Source organism: Rhinolophus sinicus, chromosome 1 (genome assembly GCF_057876585.1).
Source record: "Rhinolophus sinicus isolate RSI-liver-muscle chromosome 1, RSI-T2T, whole genome shotgun sequence".
Taxonomy (NCBI): Eukaryota; Metazoa; Chordata; class Mammalia; order Chiroptera; family Rhinolophidae; genus Rhinolophus; species Rhinolophus sinicus.
The window spans coordinates 27,231,599-27,255,572 of record NC_142501.1 but is presented as its reverse complement, the minus strand read 5'-3'; the positions used below and the strand labels follow the sequence as shown (position 1 = coordinate 27,255,572).

The following is a 23,974-nucleotide window of genomic DNA, read 5'->3' as shown; positions in this document are numbered from 1 at the left end:
TGTAAGATAATAATTTCTATTTAATAAATTGCCACTAAATCATGGTAATTTGTTATTACACAAATCATTACAGCGTATTAATTAAGTTCTCTCACCCTCGAAAACTATGTAGTGACAGGCTTGTTCTGAGGAATGAAATCTATGATTTGGGTAAAAGTGTCCAATAAACTTCAGCTGTTAATATACTTAGTATTCAGTTACTAATAATTCATACCTGCTTAAGGAAATATTATTAACTTTAGTATCTAAAATGCTACTGGTGAAGCTTTGGTCTTGAGAATACCTACAACCTTTTTCTTCAGGGCTCAGATAAAGCCGTTTCCCCCAAATATAACTGACTGGCCTGAGACTGTTCTGATTGGCAAGTGCCTGGGTTTAAGTATCAAGCTTTGGGTTAATGTTTAAGATATAAGCACTAGATTGAGGGTTTTTTGTTTGTTTGCTTTTTGTTTTGTTGTTTTGTTTTTGCCAGTGGACGTTCAAGTGCTCTATAATTTATTGTACTGCTTCTGTACCTTTGTGAAAATTCAGTGGGTCAAATTTGTGTGGATCTATTTATGGGTTCTCTATTCTGTCATATAATCTATATGTCTAGTACTCTGCCAATATTGGTTTAATGACCTTAGCAATATAGTAAGCCTTAACATCATATAGGATGATTCCTCCCACTTTATTCTTCTTTTTCAAGATTGTGTGAGCTATTCTAGGGCCTGTGTCTTTCCATTTGAATTCTGGAACAAGTTTGTCTGTCTACAAAACTACCAGTGGGATTTTGATAGAAATTGAATTAAACCTATAGATTACTTTGGGAACAGTTGATATTGTTACTATATTAAGTCTTCAAATCCATGAACACAGTGTGTACTGCCAATTATCTAAGTTTTTTTTCATTTTTTTAATCAGCATTTTAAAATTTCAGCATTCATATCCTGAATATATTTTAATTTGATGCATAAGTATTTCCATTTCTTTCTACTGATTATAGATGTTGTGTTTTTAATTTGTTTCCACATGTTAATTATTAATATATAGAAATGTGATTAATTTCTGTATGTTCAACTTGTATCCTGCAACTTTGCTGAAATCACTTATTAGTTCTAGGAGGTCTGAAAGGATGAGTGCTATCCTATCATCAACTGGGCTCCCAATAGATCCCCTCTGCTGTTGCTGCTGGACTCACCTGGGATTATCAGTGGGAAACCATCAATCAGGGCTAGAAAAGAGTCTACCTGGGCTGCCTTTTATTTTTAGGTTGGGGGTCAGGAAATACCAAGTAATAGCACCCTTCTTCTTTGGGGTGTGCTACAAAAGCAACTCAAGATACACTGCACTGTTGGTTCTCCGATTCTGGAATCCCAAACCAGCCTACCTTCATCTTACCATCTTTAAAAACTTTACACTGGTTCTTCCCTGTGTTATTTTCAGATGAGGATCAGGGAGAGATGAGCCTACCCCAGCTTGTCCGCCCAGAAGTTGTGGTCCCACCCACATTTTCCATCTCACTTCCAGGTGAGATTTTGTCCTGGCTTCTCTCCTTTTTCATTTTTACTACTTTGTGTATTTCTATTTCTTGCTCTCCACCTATTGTTTGGTTATCTCTGTGCTTGAAATCTCAATCCTCTCTCTAGTACATTATATTCTTAGTGACATCAGAAGTCCAAATTTAGTTTGACTGGAATGTTAAAAACATCCAATTTGCAAAATAAAATATCCTGCATGGGATTCCCACCAAGAAAAAAAACACATTTAAATTCACATATGGAAAAATAGCATTTTTATAGGCAATGTACATTCATTTCCACTGAACAAATATCAAAATCTATTTTCAGTGTTTAAATATAAGTTGCACATTGCTGTGTTACAGAGTAGATACCCTTTATCTCAAAGTTTCCAGGTTTTCTGGAGAGTTTTTGTCATTGCTATTATTCTCCTTGACTCAAAGCTAAGAAACTCAGAAGGTATTAAGCATACGCCAGAGTACAGAAGGACTACATATGTTTTTAAGCAAACTGGCTACAAACTATTAAAAGTAAATACAATTTTTTAAAAAAATACACTGAAACAGAGTAATTCATTTAATAGACATTAATTAATCAATCAGGCTATACACACAGCATTGAGAATATAAGGAAGGAAAAATCACTGGCTCTCCCTGCATGTAGCTACATTCTTATTGGGAAATGAGAAAACTGATTAAACAATAGCAACACATGCTAGTTTAGATTAGGGAAATAACAGCTACCAGAAGAGGGGGATGGGGAAATATCACCTAATATAAAGAATCAAAAGCACAAGTGTTGGAAAGTTTTTGGAGAAAAAGGAACCTTCACTCACTGCTGGTGGGAATGTAAATTGGTATAGCCCCTATGGAAAACAATATGGAGATTCCTTAAAAAATTAAGAATGGAATTACCATGTGATCCAGCAATCCCTGTTCTGGGTCTCTGCCAAAAAAATCTGAAAACATTTATCCATAAAGATATATGTACCTCTGTGTTCATGGCAGCTTTATTTACGGTCCAAATGTCCTTCAATAGATGATTGAATAAAGAAGATGTGGTACATATAGACAATGGAATGTTACTCAGTCATAAGAAAAGATAAACTACAGTCATTTGCAACAACATGGATAGATCTTCAGATTATCATGCTAAAATAATTCAGACAGAAAAAGTCAAGAACCATATGATTTCACTGGTATGTGGGCTATAAAGCTGAAAACAACAAATGAACAAGACAAACAAATAAACAAAAACTCATAGAAACAGACAACAGTTTTGTGGTTACCAGAAGGTAACAGGGGCAGGTAGGACAGGGTAAAGGGGGTCAAATATATGGTGATGGAAGGAGATTTGACTCTGGGTGGTGAACACACAATGCCATGTATAGACCATGTATTGTAGAAGATGGAAAGGAAAGCAATGTCATAATAACATATTTTTTTTAATAGCAAAGACTTCTTTTTTGGCGGGGGGAGGAACAGGACTTTATTGGGGAACACTGTGTACTTCCAGGACTTCTCTCCAAGTCAAGTTGTTGTCCTTTCAATCTTAGTTGTGGAGGGTGCCATTCAGCTTCAAGTTGTTGTCCTTTCAGTCTTAGTTGTGGAAGGCACAGCTCAGCTCCAGGTCCAGTTGCCGTTGCTAGTTGCAGGGGGCTCAGCCCACCATCCCTTGCAGGAGTCCAACTGGAAACCTTGTGGTTGAGAGGACACACTCCAACCAACTGAGCCATCTGGAAGGCAGCTCAGCTGAAGGTGCTGTGTTTAATCTTAGTTGCAGGGGTGGAGCCCACCATCCCTTGCGAGACTCGAGGAATTTAACTGGCAACCTTGTGGTTGAGAGCCCACTGGCCCATGTGGGAATCGAACAGACAGTCTTTCGAGTTAGGAGAGTGGAGCTCTAACCGCCTGAGCCACCGGGCCGGCCCCATCGTAATAATATTATGTGACCTTGATTACCATTAACAGTTTTGGTCATATACTGAGATCAAAGGAGGAATCATTGAAAGATTTTATGCAAGGGAGTGACCTACTCATATTTTGGATTAGAATTATCAATTTGGTTGAAATGTGAAGAATGAATTAGAATAGATTTACAGTGAAAGAATGGGTAAGTCCCAATTGTGTAGGTTTTCTTGGGTAAGTCCCAATTGTGTAGGTTTTCTTGGGTAAGTCCCAATTGTGTAGGTTTTCTTCTATGTTAAAACCGTGTACTTTTTCAGGCATTCCTGTGAGGAAATATTAGTCATCTGTGTTTTGAATAATTAATTCCAGTAAAGATTTCCACTGAAGCATTAGAAACTGATTTAAACAGGTCACTGACTTTCGACTGGTGGAAGCATGGAAATGACAATGAATTGAATATCACTTAGAAGTTCCCACACTAGTGGCTGTACTTTTGCTGTTATTTCTATTTTTATTTCCATAGAGCAATAATGGAAGAATGATAATTTATTAAATAGTTACTATGAGTCAGATATATGCAAAAGATTTTCATCTGTGATCTGATTTGAATCTTATAACTAGCCAGTGAAATTAGTATTAGTATACTAATTTTCATGTAAAGAAACTGCTTGAGGGGCTATGTAATTTATCAAGGTCATACAGAGTGTAAGAAATAGAATCCATGCTTTAGATATATGGCTTGGAAACCTAGTTTGTAAAAGAATACTAGATGAGTTAGGATCACAGTTTGACTCGAATTTTTGGGGTGAGTCACACACAGTTTATCAAATAAAATATTTTTTTGTTTATTTACTTTCCAGATTTCTGTACAAATTTAGCTTGTTTGTGAGAAAGTTAGCAAAAACTAGGCAAATAGGGCAGAGTCTCATAGTCATGAAGGCATATCCACAGTTATGTATTGAATATATTTTATATTTGAGACATTGTGCTAATCTTCAAGGATACAAAAGTGAACTAGGCATAGTCCCTGCCTCTTAGAAAACCTGGGAAAAATGGATAAGGCAAAAAGCATGACTAGAATAAAATAAGATTGTGATTCACTGAAAAAAGATTTAATTCCAGAAACTTATTTGTATTCATATAAATATATACAATTGCACATAATTACAAGAAGGAATTGATACCAGTAAATTAGGGGACATGAACATACATAAGAAAAAAACACTATAAATTGCTATTTCGTCCTTTTTGGGACTCATCAGTACAGTGTAGCTACTGCTGTAAATTTTTAAAACATTTTGTTTTTAAAACTAAGTAGGATATAAATAATTATGAGATTGACTATTGAATGCTTAAAGAGTTAGAGGAATTAACACTTTGTGATTTAATCTGAGATAAAAGCAGAATTTTAAATTCAATAAAGGTAAAATAAACAATGTTGTTTATAGGTATAATACTTATTTAGCACACTGCAATTTAAAATATAAACACTAAGAATTAAAGTGTAAAAAGCACTTTGTCAGTGTTTCCAATGTTTTAAAATAGAGTACAGAATATTACTTTTAGTACTTTTTAAATATCCCTACATCTTTGAAACTGACAATGAGAGAATTTTGAATGTGTTAAAATTTTTAAACATCACAAACCAATTGTATTTTTCTTATCGGTTATTAAAATCATGTTACGTGGTTTCAAGATAGCATGGTCATTTTTACGGTCCCATGTGTGCTAGCTAAGGACTATCTGTATAGGAAAAGAAGAGTTCATTGATATTGATTATACTCTGGGTTCAACAAATAAATATCAACATATACCATTTAATACTTAATTTAGAATCGTGCTCTTCCAAATCTCTGTATTATACCACCTTATGATAGTTTACATCTTTGCTGTCAACAAATATTATGAATGCATACTGGTAATATTTTTGGTAGACCAAGCAATGGAGCAGCAACTGTACATAACAATTTACAATGTATCTCTCATAAATGTTTGGGAAATTCCCAATTAAGACACTCGAACCGGCAACCTCGGTGTTAGGAGCTCAGCGCTCCAACCACCTGAGCCACTGGGCTGGCCCAGGGTTCCCTTTTCTCCACATCCTTACCAACACATTATTTGTTAGCTTTTGGTAATAGTCATTTTGACCTGTGTGAGGTGGTATCTCACTGTGGTTTAAATTCCCTGATGATTAGTCATGTTGGGCATCTTTTCATACGTCTGTTAACCATCTGTATGTCGTTTTTGGAGAAATGTCTTTTCATTTTTTTATTGGATTTCTTTTTTGTTGTTAATTGAGTTGTATGAGCAGAATATTTACCCCAAGAAAACAAAAACACTATTTTGAAAAGATATATAAGGCCATGTCTGTGACTCAGGTGGTTGGAGTGCTGTGCTCCTAACATTGAGGTCGCCAGTTTGATTCCCACATGGGCCAGTGAGCTGTGTCCTCTACAGCTAAGATTGAACAATAGCTCTCCCTGGAGCTGGGCTGTGGTGGGCTGTGGTGGGCTGCCGTGGGCTGCCATGAGCAGCCAGCATGAGTGGCTGGCAGCTGACTAGAGCTGCCATGAGCTGCTGTGAGTGCGGAAAAAGGGGGAGAAAAAAAATATATATACATATATACATGTGGATCACTGTGTTCATTAAGGAATTATTTACAATAACCAATCTATGGAAGCAAGCTAAACATTGATGGTCCTCGCTGCCTACCTAATCTCCATCAAAAACCTGAAGGAATATGGCACATATAGACATTACTTGGCTTGCTACAAATCCATTTCCTATCAGTGTAGGTCCTAGCACTACTGACTCCATTGTCATTCAAGTAGGCACATTCCCCGACTCCTTTGATGACAAACCTAAAACCAAACACAAAAATATTAAAAATTGGTAAGTTGGATACCTATATTCATTTCTTCACTATTCAGGAATACGTTGTCTTATTGTGCTTTGCTTTATCGTACCTTGCGTAAATTGCATTTCTTACAAATTGAAAGTTTATGTCAACCCTGAGTCAAGCAAGTCTATCAGCACCATTTTTTCAATAGCATTTACTCACTTAGTGTCTCTGTCGTGAGGGGAGTCCAGCAGGGTCTCTGCTCCCATTCTCCACCCAAGAACGCAGGATATGGTGAGGCCAAAAAGGAACACCCACGGAGCCATAGGTAGGGCAGTCATACCACTATATTCTCGCTGCCGACACTATACTCTCACTGGAGGCTGGATCCACACTGTCCGCAAACCGCCATCCACGCTTGCCAGCCCAGCCACCATCTTCTTGCTAGCCCCCATTCTTCTCTTCTTCTCTCTCTCTGCTAGCATAGCCACAGCAGTTATATTAGTGGCCAATGGCTCACTGGTTACAGCTGACGGCCAACTAGCCATAGCTGATGGCCATGCAATCACAGTTGATGGCCATTTACTGCCTGAGCCAGCACCTGTCTATGTGAGGCTGAGAGCCTGGAAACTACTTTCTGGGGCTCTGCCCCCACACTCCACCCCTACAGGCTCTCGCCTCACAATCTACGCGACAAGCATCTTCCGCGAGGGGCCCTGTGCAAGGAGCCTGGGGGTGAATGCAATATCCTGGACATAGCCAGGCTCTCTGGGCACAGTCAGGGTTTCTCAGGGCACCACCAGTACTTCTAGGCACAGCCAGACTTGCTGGACTTCTTAGGGTACCACTAGTATTCCCGGACACAGCCAGGGTTTCTCAGGGCACCACCAGTACTTCTGGGCACGGCCAGACTTCCTGGACTTCTTAGGGTACCACCTGTCTTCCCGGACACAGCCAGGGTTTCTCAGGGCACCACCAGTGCTTCTGGGCACGGCCAGACTTCCTGGACTTCTTAGGGTACCACTAGTTTTCCCGGACTCAGCCAGAGTTTCTCAGGGCACTACTACTCTCTCTCTGGGAACAGCCCGACTTCCTGGGCACAGCCAGGGTATCTCAGGGCTCAGCCAGACTTCCTGGACTCAGCCAGGGCTCTCAGGGCACTGCCACTCTCTCTGGACACAGCCAGACTTCCTGGGCTCAGCCAGGGCTCTCAGGGCACTGCCACTCTCTGTGGGCACAGCCACACTTCCTGGACACAGCCAGGGTTTCTCAGGGCACTGCCACTCTCTCTGGGCACAGCCAGACTTCCTGGACTCAGCCAGGGTTTCTCAGGGCACTGCCACTCTCTCTGGGCACAGCCAGACTTCCTGGACTCAGCCAGGGCTCTCAGGGCACTGCCACTCTCTCTGGGCACAGCCAGACTTCCTGGACTCAGCCAGGGCTCTCAGGGCACTGCCACTCTCTCTGGGAACAGCCCAACTTCCTGGGCACAGCCAGAGCAACTCAGGGCTCACCCAGACTTCCTGGACTCAGCCAGGGCTCTCAGGGCACTGCCACTCTCTGTGGGCACAGCCACACTTCCTGGACATAGCCAGGGTTTCTCAGGGCACTGCCACTCTCTCTGGGCACAGCCAGACTTCCTGGACTCAGCCAGGGTTTCTCAGGGCACTGCCACTCTCTCTGGGCACAGCCAGACTTCCTGGACTCAGCCAGGTCTCTCAGGGCACTGCCACTCTCTCTGGGCACAGCCAGACTTCCTGGACTCAGCCAGGGCTCTCAGGGCACTGCCACTCTCTCTGGGCACAGCCAGACTTCCTGGACTCAGCCAGGTCTCTCAGGGCACTGCCACTCTCTCTGGGAACAGCCCGACTTCCTGGGCACAGCCAGAGCAACTCAGGGCTCACCCAGACTTCCTGGACTCAGCCAGGGCTCTCAGGGCACTGCCACTCTCTGTGGGCACAGCCACACTTCCTGGACACAGCCAGGGTTTCTCAGGGCACTGCCACTCTCTCTGGGCACAGCCAGACTTCCTGGACTCAGCCAGGGCTCTCAGGGCACTGCCCCTCTCTCTGGGCCTCTCAGGGTACCCTGCTGGAACAACAGCGACTCACAGTCAAGGTGCTTACATATTCTCGATGGTGGCCAGTCAAGACACAAAAGCAAATATCCCCCAGTTCCACTACATGCTGGTATGTTCCCAAGCAAACAGTCAAGCTGTCCATTAAATTAGGGATAGAAGGCAATTCCCCATAGTCCATAGTCATTTGCCAGGGCTGTCCTGGGGGTGAGGGACGACCTTGACCTCACCCTCATCTCCCATGGAGGACTCAGCAAGCCTTTCCTCCTGGGACAAGTCCCGCATCCGGGCTGCCTGACCAGGAACTTCCCGGCCCACAGGGCCGCAACGACCTTTGCTTTCTCCGGCCTGTGCTGGTTGGGGAACTGTCCACATCTTTCCACCTCTCCACGGGGCTCCATCTCTCCAGCAGCTGCATGGCTTTTCCTGTGCTAGTGGGAGAACCGTCCACGTCCTCCCACCCCTCCACGGGGGTCCAGCTCTTCGGCAGCTGCTCCTCCTGGTCTTCCTGAGACTGAGTGTTCATACACACAAACTGCTCCACCGCCCTTCGAGGAGCTTTGGCTGGCACCATACCCTGCTCGCTGCGCCATTTGTCGTGCGGGGAGTCCGGCGGGGTCTCTGCTCCCACTCCCCACCCAAGAACGCAGGATATGGTGAGGCCAAAAAGGAACACCCACGGAGCCATAGGTAGGGCAGTCATACCACTATATTCTCGCTGGCGGCACTATACTCTCACTGGAGGCCGGATCCACACTGTCCGCAAACCGCCATCCACGCTTGCCAGCCCAGCCACCATCTTCTTGCTAGCTCCATTCTTCTCTCCTTCTCTCTCTCTGTTAGCGTAGCCATAGCAGTTATATTAGTGGCCAGTGGCTCACTGGTTACAGCTGACGGCCAACTAGCCACAGCTGATGGCCATGCAATCACAGTTGATGACCATTTACTACCTGAGCCAGCACCTGTCTATGTGAGGCTGAGAGCCTGGAAACTACTTTCTGGGGCTCTGCCCCCACCGTCTCGGTGTCACATTTTGTTAATTCTCACAGTATTTCAAACTTTTCTCATTATTATTATATTTGTTATAGCGATCTGTGATCAGTGATCTTTGATGTTACTATTATAATTGTTTCAGGGACCAAAAATCTGAGCCCATATGAGGTGGTGAACTTAACAAATGTTGTGTGTGTTCTGACTGTTCCACCAACCACCATTCCCTTGTCTGTCTCCCTCTCATCAGACCTCCCTATTCCTTGAGACACAACAATATTGAAATTAGGACAATCAATAATCATACATTGGCCTCTACATTGTTTAGTAAAAGTGTCATACATCCCTCACTCTAAATCAAAATCTAGAAATGATTAAGCTTAGTGAGGAAAGCATGCCAAAAGCCTAGATAAGCCAAAAGCTAGGCTCCTTCTGGCAAACAGTTAGCCAAGTTGTGAATGCAAAAGAAAAGTTCTTGAAGGAAATCAAAATACTACTCCAGTGAATAAACCAATGATAAAAAAGCAAAACAGCCTAATATGGAGAAAATGTTAGTGGTCTAAATAGAAGATCAAGATTAAGCCACAACATTCCCTTAAGCCAAAATCTAATCCAGAAAAGAAATCCTAATTCTATTCAATCCTATGAAGACTGAGAGAGGTTAAAGAAGCTGAGGAAGAAAAGTTTGAAGCTAACAGATGTTGATTCATGGGGCTTAAGGAAAAAAGCCATCTTCACAAGATAAAAGTGCAAGGAGAAGCAGCAAATGCTGGTGTAGAAGCTGCAGCAAATTATCCAGCAGATCTAGCTAAGATAATGAATGAAGGTAGCAACACTAAACAACAGATTTTCAATGTAGATGAACAGCCTTATATTGGAAGAAGATGCCATCTAGGATTTTCACAGCCAAAGAGAAAATTTAATGCCTGGCTTCAAAGGACAGGCTGATTCTCTTGTTAGGGGCTAATGCAGCTGGTGACTTTAAGTTGGAGCCAATAATCATTTACCATTCCAAAAATTCTAGGGCCCTTAAGAATTATGCTAAATATAGTCTGCCTCTGCTCTATAAATAGAACAACAAAGCCTGAATGACAGCACATCTGTTTACAACCCACTGTTGAGAATTACTGCTCATAAAAAATGATTCAGAATATTACTGCTCATTGACAATGCACCTGGTCACTCAAGAGCTCTGATGGAGATGTACAAGGAGATGAATGTTGTTTTTGTTCCTTCTAACACAAAATCCATTCTTCAGCCCACGGATCAAGGAGTAATTTTGACTTTTAAGTCATTATTTGAGAAATACATTTCTTAAGTCTATAGCTACCACAGATAGTGATTCCTCTGATGGATGTGGGCAAAGTAAATTAACAACTTTCTAGAAAGAAATCACCATTCTGGATGTCATTAAGAACATTTGTGATTTATGGGAAGATGGGAAAATATCAACATTAACAGGATTTTAGAAGTTGATTCCAAACCTTATGGATGACTTTGAGGGGCTCAAGACTCCAATGGAGGAAGTAACTGCAGATGTGGCAAAAATACCATGTTTCCCCAAAAATAAGACCTAGCCAGACCATCAGCTCTAATGCATCTTTTGGAGCAAAAATTAATATAAGACCCGGTATTATATTATATTATATTATATTATATTATATTATATTATATTATATTATACCAAGGCTTATATTAAAATAATACCGGGTCTTATACCTATATATTTAGTTATAGTTGACATTCAATATTATTCTACTTCAGCTCTTCAGGTGTATAGTGCATTGGTCAGGCATCTACACAGTCTATGACGTGATCACCCTGACAAGTCCAGTGCCCATCTGACATCTGACATGATCTTTACAACATTGTTGATTATATTCCCCATACTGTATTAACTATCAATTTATATTTCTTAATGCCTTCACCTATTTCACCCTGACCCGAACCCCATTCCCATCTATCACCCTGATAGATCTAGTACCTACCTGGCACCATATCTATTTATTACAATATTGCTGACTATATTCCTTATGCTATAACCTATATCCCCATGACTATTGTATAACACCCTGCTAGTTGCAGGGGGTGCAGCCCACCATCCCTTGCAGGAGTCCAACTGGCAACCTTGTGGTTGAGAGGACACACTCCACCAACTGAGCCATCTGGAAGGCAGCTCAGCTCAAGGTGCAGTGTTCAATCTTAGTTGCAGGGGGTGGAGCCGACCATCCCTTGCGGGACTCGAGGAGTTGAACTGGCAACCTTGTTGTTGAGAGCCCGCTGGCCCATGTGGGACTCGAACCGGCAGCTTTCAGAGTTAGGAGCATGGAGCTCTAACCGCCTGAGCCACCGGGCCAGCCCCAATTTGTACTTCTTAATCCCTCCCTTTTCACGCATTCTTAACCCTTCTCCCATCTTAAAAAAATTCCTCTAAGAGTCCTTGTAATACTGGTTGGTGGTGATGAACTCCTTCAGCTTTTTCTTATCTGTGAAGCTCCTTATCTGTCCTTCAATTCTAAATGATAGCCTTGCTGGGTAGAGCAATCTTGATTGTATATTGTTGCTTTTCATCACTTGGAATATTTCATCCCACTCCCTTCTTGCCTGCAAAGTTTCTGTTGAGAAATCAGCTGACAGTCTTAGGGTGCTCCCTTGTAGGTAACTAACTGCTTTTCTCTTACTGCTTTTAAGGTTCTTTCTTTGTATTTAACCTTTGGCATTTTAATTATGATGTGTCTTGATGTTGGCCTCTTTGATTTTATCTTGTTTGGGACTCTCTGTGCTTCCTGGTCTTGTATGTCTATTTCCTTCACCAGGTTAGGGAAGTTTTCTGTCATTATATCGTCAAATAAGTTTTCAATTCCTTGCTCTCTCTCTTCTCCTTCTGGTACCCCTATAATGTGAATGTTGGTATGCTTGATATTGTTCCAGAGGTCCCTTGAATTCTCCTCAATTTTGGGGGGAATTCTTTTTTCTTTTTGTTGTTCTGATTGGGTGTTTTCTGCTACCTTATCTCTTACATCACTGGTTGAGTCCTCTGCTTCATCTAATCTACTGTTGATTCCCTGTAATATATTCTTCGTTTCTATTATTGTATCCTTTATTTCTGACTAGTTCTTTTTCATGGTTTCCATCTCCATTTTTATGAGATCGTTGAGCATTCTTATAACCAGTGTTTTAAACTCTGCATCTGATAGATTGCTTATCTCCATTTTGCTTAGTTCTTTTTCTGGAGTTTTGTTCTGTTTTTTCATTTGGGACATGTTTCTTTATCTCCCCATTTTGGCTGCCTCCCTGTGTTTGTTTATACGTATTAGGTAGGGCTGCTATGTCCTCCTGTCTTAGTAGAGTGGCCTTATGTAGCAAGTGTGCTGTGGGGTTCAGTGGCACAGTCTTTCTGGTCACCTGAGCCATAGCTCCAGATGTGTCCCTTGTGTGGGTTGTGTGTGCCCTCCTCTTGTAGTTGAGTCTTGGTTGATAATTGCACATCAATGTGAAGGACTGACCCTTGGGTTCATTGGTTGTGAGGACTGGCCTTGACTACAGTGAAAGGGTTGTAGTGCAGGGGCTCATCCTACAAAGCAGGATCTACCTCAGCAGGACTCTGGTGCCTGTCCCATCTGCCCCTTGGGTGTGTCATACTTGGAGACAGCTAGGTGATGTTCCAGCTCGTTTTGAAGCTGGCCACTGCCCCAGGACCACCTTGGAGGGGATCCACTGTAGGTCTACTTCAGCCACAGCCCGTGCCCCACCCAGGGCCACCTAGCAGGAGCCAGAAAGAAATCCGCAGATGGCTGCCACCCGTACTGTGCTTGGAAGTGCTTTTGAGAGGCCAAGCCATGAACCAAGGCCAACTTCCACTAGTGCTAACTTAGGGCTGCTCAGCCAGAGGTACAAGACATGTTCAAGCCAGATACTGCTTGTCTGTGTTCCGCAAACCTTTAAGAGACCCTATGAAAGTGCAGCAAGCAGCCACTGAAAGCAGCCTGGGTGTGCCCAAAAGTTGGGCAGAGCCATGTCTCAAATCTCCAGGGCTCAGCAAACAAATGGTGGAGACTCAGAAATGGTGGCCGCCTGTGTGTGCACACTGGGAAGGAGGAGGAGTCAACAATAAAACAATGGCCTCCACCAGCTCCTCCGTCCAGGAGAAAGCTGCCTCTCCAGCCCCTGTCCCAAACCAGGCAACTCAGTTCCCCACCATTTGTCCCTGTCACCTTTCCCTAGTGCTGGAGCTCAGAACAAGTGATTCCATTGGTGGGTAAGTCTGCATGCAGTCCCTTTAAGAGGAGGGCCTGTGAGTGCAGCTGCACTCAGTCTCACTCAGTCACAATCTCTGCTGGGTTTCACAACCAAAATTATGGGGACTCCTCTCCCCAGCACTGGAATCATGGGCTGGGGTGGCACTGGTATGTCTCACTCCTTCAGGGGATGGGGGACCCCCCACAGCCAAAATAGCCCTCCCGTTCTTTAATGGTCACATGCTTTTGTGGGACCAGCCCGTTCCGTGTCCCTGTCCCTTTCTGCTTTGGTTTCTTCTATGAGTCCTTAGTTGAAAGGCTTTAGTTTATCTTGATTTCAGGTGGTTGTTTTGTAAATTAATTGTAATTTTGATGTGGTTGTGAGAGAAGATAAACACAGCGTTTACCTACTAAGCCACCTTGGTTGTTCCAGTGATGATTATTTTCAGTGCTCTCTTGAACTGTTTCACAAATTTATGAAAATAAAAATACCTTTTTATTATAATAGTAAATGTCTAAAAGGGCTTAGATTTGGTTAATGGAATTGATTGGGCCCCTACATTTTGTTTGCTCCAATGTAATGGTTACATTTAAAATGCCCCCCTTTGAAATGTTCACAATCCAAGGAACTGTCACTAAATTCCTTCTGGTGATAAAACTTTAAAGGGAGATTCCCATAGGTTAGCTGGAGACCTTCCTTTTATGAATGAATGTAGCAGCTGGAAGAGTGGACTTAAGAATCTTGTGGATATCAACTCTTCGGTGGCTTTCTAGGATTTTAGAGCCCCTGCTATGCAACAGCTATTCTCTCTATATTCTAAATAGGGATTTTAGCAAAGTTTAAATAGTTGGATTAAAGTGCAAGTGTTATGTCAAATGCCATCATCATGGAAAAGATTTCAACTGAAATCACAATACATTTTTCCAAAGGGATAGCTGATAAATGGAAATACATACAAAGGGTTTATATTTATTAACTCATAGTGCAGTAAGCATTCCATGATATTAAATGTATTGTCTCATAAACACAACTCACATACATAACCACATAGAAACACAGTAGAAGAAAAAGAAGTCTCAAAACGTACGTGGCATTATATTCAGTGTTGTCTGTCCATTTCCAAACGTGATGGGATGATTCTCTGCTAAGACCAATCCAATGGTCAGAAGGGCCTTTGTATCTTTTTAGGAATGTCTATTATAAAACACAGAAAAAGAAAACATGTGTCTCTTTCTCTCATATTACTCTTGAGTCTCTCTTCCCTACAGCCTTCCCTTTTGGGATGGCACCCTGGTATGATTCAGAAGTTGAGACTTTGGAGTGAGACTATTCCCCACTTCTCAGCTTAAGTGATTCCGTGTCGCTGATCCTAAATTACTTAACTTAAAGTGACCATACATTCCAGTTTGACTGGAAAAGTCCCAGATTATGCCTGTTGTTTCAGCATAATATTAATATTGTCACTTTCACTGCCCAAAAATTCCCAATTTGGATGATAAATTATGATTACCTTATTTCTTTCTACAATGAGAACAATACATCTTACCTTGCAGGTTAACTATGAGGATTAGATGAGAGAATGTATCTAAAATGTCTCTGAGGGTTCCAGACAGAGAATACATTCCCAAGAAATATCAGGTACTGACATTGCATCCAAGGCTCCCAAGTCTGCCTGGAATAGGATCCTTCCTTACCTTTCAGCTTTAACCCTATGCTACATACCCTTCTCAGGTAGCTAAGTATTCAATAAAGACCATGATCCAAAAACACTTCTTACCAGTTCCTCCAGAGTTTCAATCCGAGCAAGATTAGCTTTCAAAGAGGCACAGGAAGCCTGGCTGTATGTCCAATTCCTTATGTCTTCAGAAAAATAAAAACACTTTTTCCCCAATCCAATCCATCTTTCTGGGCAGGCAGGAAACACAGGGCATTCTAATAATGGCACTGATTGTCTCACTAAAAGTTGAGCAATCACAATGAATTATAATACATAAATTTTCTCAACTGTTTTATCTATTATTCTACTTAGTATCCTGAGATCAGTTATGAAACATTATATGTTCATCTGATATACCTCAAGCACTTCACACAGTGCCTGGTATATAATGGAACTCAATAAATATTATATGTATATATGAAGAGCATTGTAAAGTTTGAAGAACAAGTAACCTACCTCCCAAAGACACGGAAAGTGCAATCACACTTACAGCAAGGACTGCAATAATGATGAGGCCGCAATTAACCTTGGCAGCGGTTATAGGTGATATAAATTCTAGATATCTTCTTTGGAGATTTTTACCTACAAAATACAAGTATCATAATCTTAATCTCATGAAAATTTTAGGGACAAAAACTTAAACATATCACAAAATCAATATCTAAGGTCATCTGTACCTTAACTTCCCTCGTGTCAACTAATTTCACAAAAGGCAGTGGTTCATAAACGATGGCCATTGCCCAAAAAAGGCCAGAGATAACAGAAACTGAATTTTTTTCACCTAAGGAACATTCCAGCTATTGGAATAAATGTTAATGAGTGAGAAAGAAACAAACAGAGTAGAAATCAGGATGAAAAAAGAAGCATACAAACAATCCATAATTTACTTTCATAAAGAAGCTATTAAAACAAATGAATTGAGATGTCATCAAAATGGCGGTGTGAGGTGTGCCTCTCCAAATCTCCCCAAGAATTTACAACTAATCGAACAACTATAACTCCACAAAGGACTCCCTGCACAGCAGACAGGCAAAATGAAGAGTCTCACTACTGAATTCACCTAAAGGTGAGTGAATCACACGAGCAGTGGACGAGGGAAGGGAAAAGTGCGGAGATGGAGCCGCGCGGGCACAGGACGTAGACCTAGTTCAGTGCTCCGAGCTCGCTCTACCCCGGAACTACCACAGCTGGGGGAGAGGGGAGAACTCAGATGGCCAGGGCTCCATTTATGGCCCACAGGGCTGAGGGGACAGCATATAACATGGCTGAACCCAACGTTCACGGCAGAGACTTCGGAGAAAAGACTGAGGGAAGAAGGTTGAAAATGGTGGTTTAAGACCTCACTGCTGAGCAGGGAACGGAAGCCTTAGGTACTGAGACTAGCCCTCCCTCCTTACCCTCCCAAACCTCGCACTGCCCCCACCTGCCCATTGCTAGAAGCGGGACAGTAGCAGTGTCAGATCAAAAGAACAGAATATTTGTTGTTCTGAGAACTGTGGACCGCAGACACAGATTCGCAGCCCAACTACTTCTGGCAAAGGGGAGGGAGCAGTGGAAGCAGGACGGGCTGTGGTGGTGGTTGCCGCCATTACTCTGGGCCAACTCTCACAACTCACCCCGCCACTGGCCACCAATCTGGGTGGATCCCTGCAGGAGTAAACAGAACTGCTGAAACATGCAGGCTCTGAATCTGGTGCAGAAAGAGTTTGGAACTTCAAAAGCTCTCCACATAACCACACGGACACCGCGTCCTGTGCCCCAGGTGAACTACTAATAGAGGAGAAGCCCATCTCTCCATTGCGTGAGAAGCTGGAATAGTGCAGAGAAAACATAGCACTACCATGTGAGAGAGAAAAAAAGGCTGCAGTCGGAGAGAAAATAAAATGTTCTACCAACAAGTACTGGAAAACAAAAGAAAGACCTCTTCCTATCAACCTGTTGCAGAAGCCACCCCTGTACATGTTTAGGAAGAGAAATAATTAAAAGACTAATTGCCATGAATAACCAAGGCAACAAGACAGCTCAGAAAGAAAGTGAAAAGTCTCCAGAAAACGAATTTAAGATATGGAAATATGTGACTTAAACGACAGAGAATTCAAGATTGCAGTTCTGAAAAAACTCAACGAGATGCAAGAAAACACAGAAATGCAGTTTAATGAACTCAGAAACACAATCAAAGAACAACATGAGCATTTTACGAAAGAGATTGAAATTATAAAAAAGAACCAAATAGAATTTCTGGAGATTAAGAACTCAACAGAAGAAATTAAGAACGAAATAGCCAGTTTAGGTAGTAGAGTTGACCAGATGGAGGAAAGAATCAGTGACATCGAAGATAGAAACCTGGAAGTTAACAGATGGAAGAAGAAAGAGACTTGAGACTTCAAAGAAATGACAGAACTCTACAAGAACTTTCTGACTCCATCAGAAAGAGCAATATAAGAATAATGGGCATACCAGGAGGAGAAGAAAGAGAGAAGGGAACAGAGAATATATTCAAACAAATTGTTGATGAGAACTTCCCAAACTTGTGGACAGAACTGGATCCTCGAATCCAAGAAGCAAATAGAACACCTAATTACCTCAATCCCAAAAGGCCTTCTCCAAGGCACATTGTATTGAAGCTGTCTAAAATCAATGACAAAGAAAGAATCCTCAAGGCAGCCAGGGAAAAGAAGATGGTAACCTACAAAGGAAAGCCCATTAGATTATCATCAGGTTTTTTCACCAGAAACTCTACAAGCGAGGAGGGAGTGAAACCAAATATTCAAACTATTGAAAGAGAGAAATTATGAGCCAAGAATAATATATCCAGCAAAGATATCCTTTAGATATGAAGGAGGAATAAAGACCTTTCCAGACATACGGAAGCTGAGGAAATTTTCTAATACATGACCTGAACTACAAGAAATACTAAAGGAGGCTATTCAACCACTATGAACAGGGACAATTTTTGGCAACCAAAACATAAAAAGGGGGAGAGTAAAGGCCTGAACCGGAATATGGCAATGGAGAAAGTAAGCGTGCTGAAGAAAATGGAATACTCTAAATATCGGACTTTCTTTTACATAAACTTAAGGGTAACCACTCAAAAAAAAAACCAGAACTGAAATATATACTGTAATGAAAGAAGAAACAGGGGGGAACACCATAGAATACCACCACACAGAAATAATAGACAACAACAAAAAGGCAAAGAAACAATGGAGACACAGCCTTACCAGAACACTAAAGATAGAATGACAAGAAATCCTCACATATCAATAATCACCCTAAATGTAAATGGACTGAACTCACCAATAAAAAGGCACAGAGTAGCAGATTGGATCAAAAAACTAAACCCAACCATATGCTGTCTCCAAGAAATACATCTCAGCTACAAGGAGAAGCATAGACTCAAAGTGAAAGGGTGGAAATTGACACTCCAAGCAAATGGTATCCAGAGAAAGGCAGGTGTAGCCATACTGATGTCAGATGAAACAGACTTCCGGGTGAAAAAGGTAACAAGAGACAAAGATGGACATTTCATAATGGTAAAGGGGACTATACAACAAGAAGACGTAGCAGTCATCAATATTCATCCCCCCAATCAGGGTGCACCAAAATATACCAAGCAACTACTAACAGAACTAATGGGAGAAATTGACTAAAACACAATTATACTAGGGGACTTAAATACATCATTGACAGCTATGGGTAGATCATCCAAACAGAAAATAAATAATGAAATAGCAGCCCTAAATGACACATTAGATGAAATGGGCATAATTGACATATGTAGAGCACTTCATCCTAAAACATCAGACTATACATTCTTTTCTAATACACTCTCAAGGATAGACTATATATTGGGACATAAAATCAGCCTCAGCAAATTTAAGAAGATTGAAATCATACCAAGCAGATTCTCTGATCACAAGGCTTTGAAATTGGATATCAACTGCAAAAAGAAAGCAGGAAAAAAACACAAGTACATGAAGATTAAACAACATACTTTTAAAGAATGACTGGGTCAAAGAAGAAATTATAGGAGAGATCAAAAGATACATAGAAACAAATGACAATGAAAATACATCCTACCAAATTTCTTGGGATGCAGCGAAAGCAGTTTTAAGAGGGAAATTCATATCATTACAAGCCTATCTCAAGAAACAAGAAACATCCCAAATAAATAACCTCACATTACCCCTTAAACAACTAGAAAAAGAAGAACAAATGAAACCCAAGGTCAGCAGAAGGAAGGAAATAACAAAAATCAGAGCAGAACTAAATGAAATAGAGAACAAAAAAGACAATAGAAAAAGATTAATGTGACAAAGAGCTGGTTCTTTGAAAGATTAACAAAATTGAGAAACCCTTGTCTAGACTTACTAAGATAAAAAGAGAGAAGACGCTAATTAACAAAATCAGAAATGAAAAAAGGGAAGTTATCACGGACACCACAGAAATACAAAGGGTCATCCAGGAATACTATGAAGGACTATATGCCACCAAATTAAATAACCTAGAAGAAATGGACAAGTTCTTAGAAACATATAGCCTTCCAAGGCTGAACCATGAAGAACTGGAAAATCTAAACAGACCGATCACCAGTAACAAAATTGAATCAGTCATCCAAAACCTTCCCAAAAGCAAAAGTCCTGGACCAGATGGCTTCACTAGTGAATTCTACCAAACCTTCAAAGAGGATCTAATACCAATCCTGCACAAACTCTTCCAAAAAATTGAAGAAGAGACAGTACTCCCTAACTCATTTTATGAGGCCAACATTACCCTGATACCAAAACCTGGTAAGGACAACACAAAAAAAAGAAAACTACAGACCAGTATCTCTGATGGATACAGACGCAAAAATCCTAAACAAAATTCTAGCAGATCGAATACAACAATGCATTAAAAACATTATTCATCACGACCAAGTGGGGTTCATCCCCGGGGCACAAGGATGGTTCAACATCCCAAACCATCAATGATACATCACGTAAACAAAATAAAGGACAAAAGTCATATGATTAAATCAATTGATGCAGAAAAAGCATTTGACAAGATGCAACATTCATTTATGATTAAAACACTTAATAAAATAGGTATAGAAGGAAAATACCTTAACATAATAAAGGCCATATATAACAAACCCTCAGTTAATCTCATAATTAATGGTGAAAAACAAGCCCTTTGCTCTGTGTTCAGGAACACGACAGGGCTGTCCCCTATCACCTCTGCTTTTCAACATGGTGTTGGAAGTCCTTGCCAGAGCAATCAGGCAAGAGAAACTAGACCACTTTCTTACACCATATATAAAAATAAATTCAAAATGGATTAAAAACTTAAATGCCTTTAATCCTGAAGAACTGAAGGCCTGAAATCATAAAACTCCTAGGGGAAAACTGGCAGTAAATTCTCTGACATCAGTCTTAGCAATAATTTTTGGATATGTCTCCTTGGGTAAAGGAAACTAAAGCAAAAATTTTAAAAATGAGACTACATTAAATTAAAAAGCTTTTGCACAGCAAAGGAAACCATCAACAAGACTGGGAGAAGATATTTGCAAATGATCAATTAGATAAGACGTTAATATCCAAAATATATAAAGAATTCACACAACTCAACATTGAGAAAATAAACAATACAATTAAAAAAGGGCAGAGGACCTGAATAGATATTTCTCCAAAGAAGATATACAGATGGCCAGTAGACACATGGAAGGATTCTCAACATCACTAATCATAAGGGAAATGAAAATCATAATCACAATGAGATATCACCTCACACCTATCAAAACGACTATTATCAAAAGACAACAAATAGCAAGTGTTGGCAAAGATATGAAGAAAATGAATACTTGTACACTGTTGTTGAGATTGTACACTTGTGTAGCCACTGTGGAAAACAGTATGATATTCATCAAAAAATTAAAAATAGAACTATTATATGACTGAACAATTTCACTTCAGGGCATTTATCCAAAGAAAACAAAAACAATAATTCAAAGAGACATATATACCCCTGTGTTTACTGCAGCATTATTTACAATAGACAAGACATGGAAATAACCTAGCAGGTGTCCACTCATAGATGAATGGGTAAAGATGTGGTACATATATACAATGGACTAATACTCAGCCGATAACAAGAATGAAATATTGCCATTTGTTACAATATGGATGGACCTACAGAGTATTACATTAAATGAAATAAGTTGAACAAAGAAAAATACCATGTGAATTTAATTATGTGTGGAATCTAAAAAACCAACCAAACAAAATGAAACAGAATCAAAGTCATAGATACAGAGAACAAACTGATGGTGCCAGAGGGGCAGTTGGTGGGATGGAGAGAAATTGAGAAGGGGACTAAGTGCAAACTAAAATATGTCAGGGGATGTAATGTACAGCATAGGGAATAGAGTCTTAATATTGTAATAACTATGTATGGTTGTAGATGGTTACTAGTGACTTATTATAGTGATCACTTTGAAAGGTATATACATGTTGAATCACTATGTTGTACACCTAAAACTAATTTAAAATTTTATGTCAACTGTAATTAAAAATAGTTTTTTAAAGAGTAAATATTAAAAAAAGAAAAGATGCCTAACATCACTCATCATCAAGGAATTTAAAATCAAAACCATAATGGGAAACCTCACATCTGTCAGAATGGTTATTCACCTAATTTTAACATTTAACATTTCTTGATCCAAAAAACTTAGCTAACTTACAAAAACTGTTTGGATTTCAAAAAATAAGTTTACTGTTTGGACCGTGTAACATCCTGATTGGTCAGTGTTAACTAGGTAACATTCTGATTGTGAAATAATTTCAGTTAAGTAAATAATTGGCTTAGCTGATAAACTTTCTTTTTAATTAAGTTTGAACCCGGTTTCTAGAGAAGCCAATATCCTATCCTCCCAAATAAAAAATAAAACTCAAGGAGAGGGGAGAACCAAAGAAAAAAAAGAATGAAATTTATGTTTTTCAAAAAGCAGAAGTTACAGGTTCAATGAAGGGTATCCTTTCTTCTGGACCGAAGTACGAACACATTTATTACGTTCTTCCTCTTTCTAATTAAATTTGCTATAAATTAAAAATACTAGGGATTTGCTGGTGGGTGAGTTCAGCCTCTCATCCCCACCTGTTCAGCCCCCCATACCTGTTTTTAAATTACAAAGGACATGTACACTAAAAGTTCCAGTTTTTGCAGGCAACTTTTGTTAGTATGCGTATTACAAAATTGTTACAGTCCCGAGTTTGTTGTCATTCTGGGATATAAATAATGTTATTTAACATCATGTGATTCGCCAGAGTACAACTTGCCAGGGACCTGGGGAAAGTACAAAGACTAACAACATAAACCCAAATAATATTTTTCTCTTATCCTCTTATAATCTAATTCACTGTTCATTTCTCCTGCCCCAGAAATATTTAACATACATGGTAATACAATAATTGAGGCAACATTTACACCCATATCCTCCCACCTAATTCTTTTAAAACATTGCTCCTTGTACAGAGACTGACTGTGAAGTACTAATACTCCTGAAATACAGCTCCCATTATGCTTCATTGGAGAAAAACTCCCCTCCCCGCTTTTTTTTTTTTTTCAAGTTTCATCAAGTTTACATTACCAAATCCTTTCTTCTCCATGCCATTTCTGAAGGTACAGTCTGTAGGTAACATTTTCAGTGAAACCTCCACAGCTGACAGCCTTTTAGAGGAACATTGGTAGAATGTTTGCCAAGTTGCTGCAACAAGCAGAAATTGGAAAATGAAACTCAGTGAACTTTAAATTCTTTGTCTAATTTAGTCTAATTCACAGCCTGTTTCTCCATGATAAGATGACTGGTTGCCTAAAATGAGATTCTGTAGGGCAGCAAATTTCAATACCCCAAAATATGTATTTTTGCCCTATTTTTTAGCTGATTACAAAAACAAAAAACGACCGTAGATTCAGGAAGTTGTTCTTGGCCACTCCCTTAACTGCCTAAAAGAATTTAGATAAAAGGCCTGTAGCAGAAAGAGAACTACTGCCAGAGATAACAACAAAAAGTCAAAAATAAGTACAGCTTAATCCAGTATAACACAGCAGCTCTAGAAGATCTGTTGGGATTGAGTAATTAGGTGTTCTATGTTTTCTCTGCACTATTCCAGCTTCTCACACAATGGGAGGATTCCCTGGGAGACAGACTTCTCCTCTGTTAATAGTTCACCTGGGTCAAAAGGCACAGTGTCTGTGTGGGTATGTGGAGAGCTTTTGAAGTTGCAAAGCTCTTCCTGCACCAGATTCAGAGCCCAACCCCAAAATAAAGGACAAAAATCATATGACTATATCAACTGATACAGAAAAAGCATTTGACAAGATACAACATCCATTTATGATTCAAACACTTAATAAAATATGTATAGAAGGAAAATACCTTAACATAATAAACGCCATATATGACAAGCCCTCAGCTAATCTCAAAATTAATGGAGAAAAACTGAAGCCCTTTGCTCTACGTTCAGGAACACGACAGCGCTGTGCCCTATCACCTCTGCTTTTCAACATAGGGTTGGAAGTCCTTGCCAGAGCAATCAGGCAAGAGAAAGAAATAAAAGGCATCCAAATTGGGAATGAAGAAGTTAAATTATCACTCTTTGCAGATGACATGATGCTATATATAGAAAACCCTAAAGACTCCACCAAAACACTATTAGAAACAATCAA

At 40.3% G+C, this 23,974-nt stretch overlaps 1 protein-coding gene across 4 annotated transcripts; it reads right to left on the bottom strand.

The window, feature by feature from the left end:
- Positions 1-1,757: 1,757 nt before the first annotated feature.
- LOC109435570 (C-type lectin domain family 2 member H-like) lies at positions 1,758-23,471 on the bottom strand. Of its 4 annotated transcripts, XM_019713521.3 has the most exons (6): positions 23,332-23,471; positions 22,896-23,012; positions 15,725-15,850; positions 15,329-15,507; positions 14,639-14,745; positions 1,758-6,267 (listed from the first exon to the last, which is right to left on the bottom strand). In XM_019713521.3, the coding sequence occupies exons 2-6, from the start codon at positions 22,945-22,947 to the stop codon at positions 6,129-6,131; spliced, it is 603 nt and encodes a 200-aa protein (XP_019569080.3). In that variant the 5' UTR covers positions 22,948-23,012; positions 23,332-23,471; the 3' UTR covers positions 1,758-6,128. The 4 variants fall into 4 exon arrangements, with proteins under 4 accessions (XP_019569080.3, XP_074182141.2, XP_019569079.3 ...); XM_074326040.2 differs by lacking the exon at positions 23,332-23,471 and having other exon boundaries at positions 15,329-15,456; positions 22,896-23,308; XM_019713520.3 differs by lacking the exon at positions 23,332-23,471 and having other exon boundaries at positions 22,896-23,305.
- Positions 23,472-23,974: the final 503 nt, after the last annotated feature.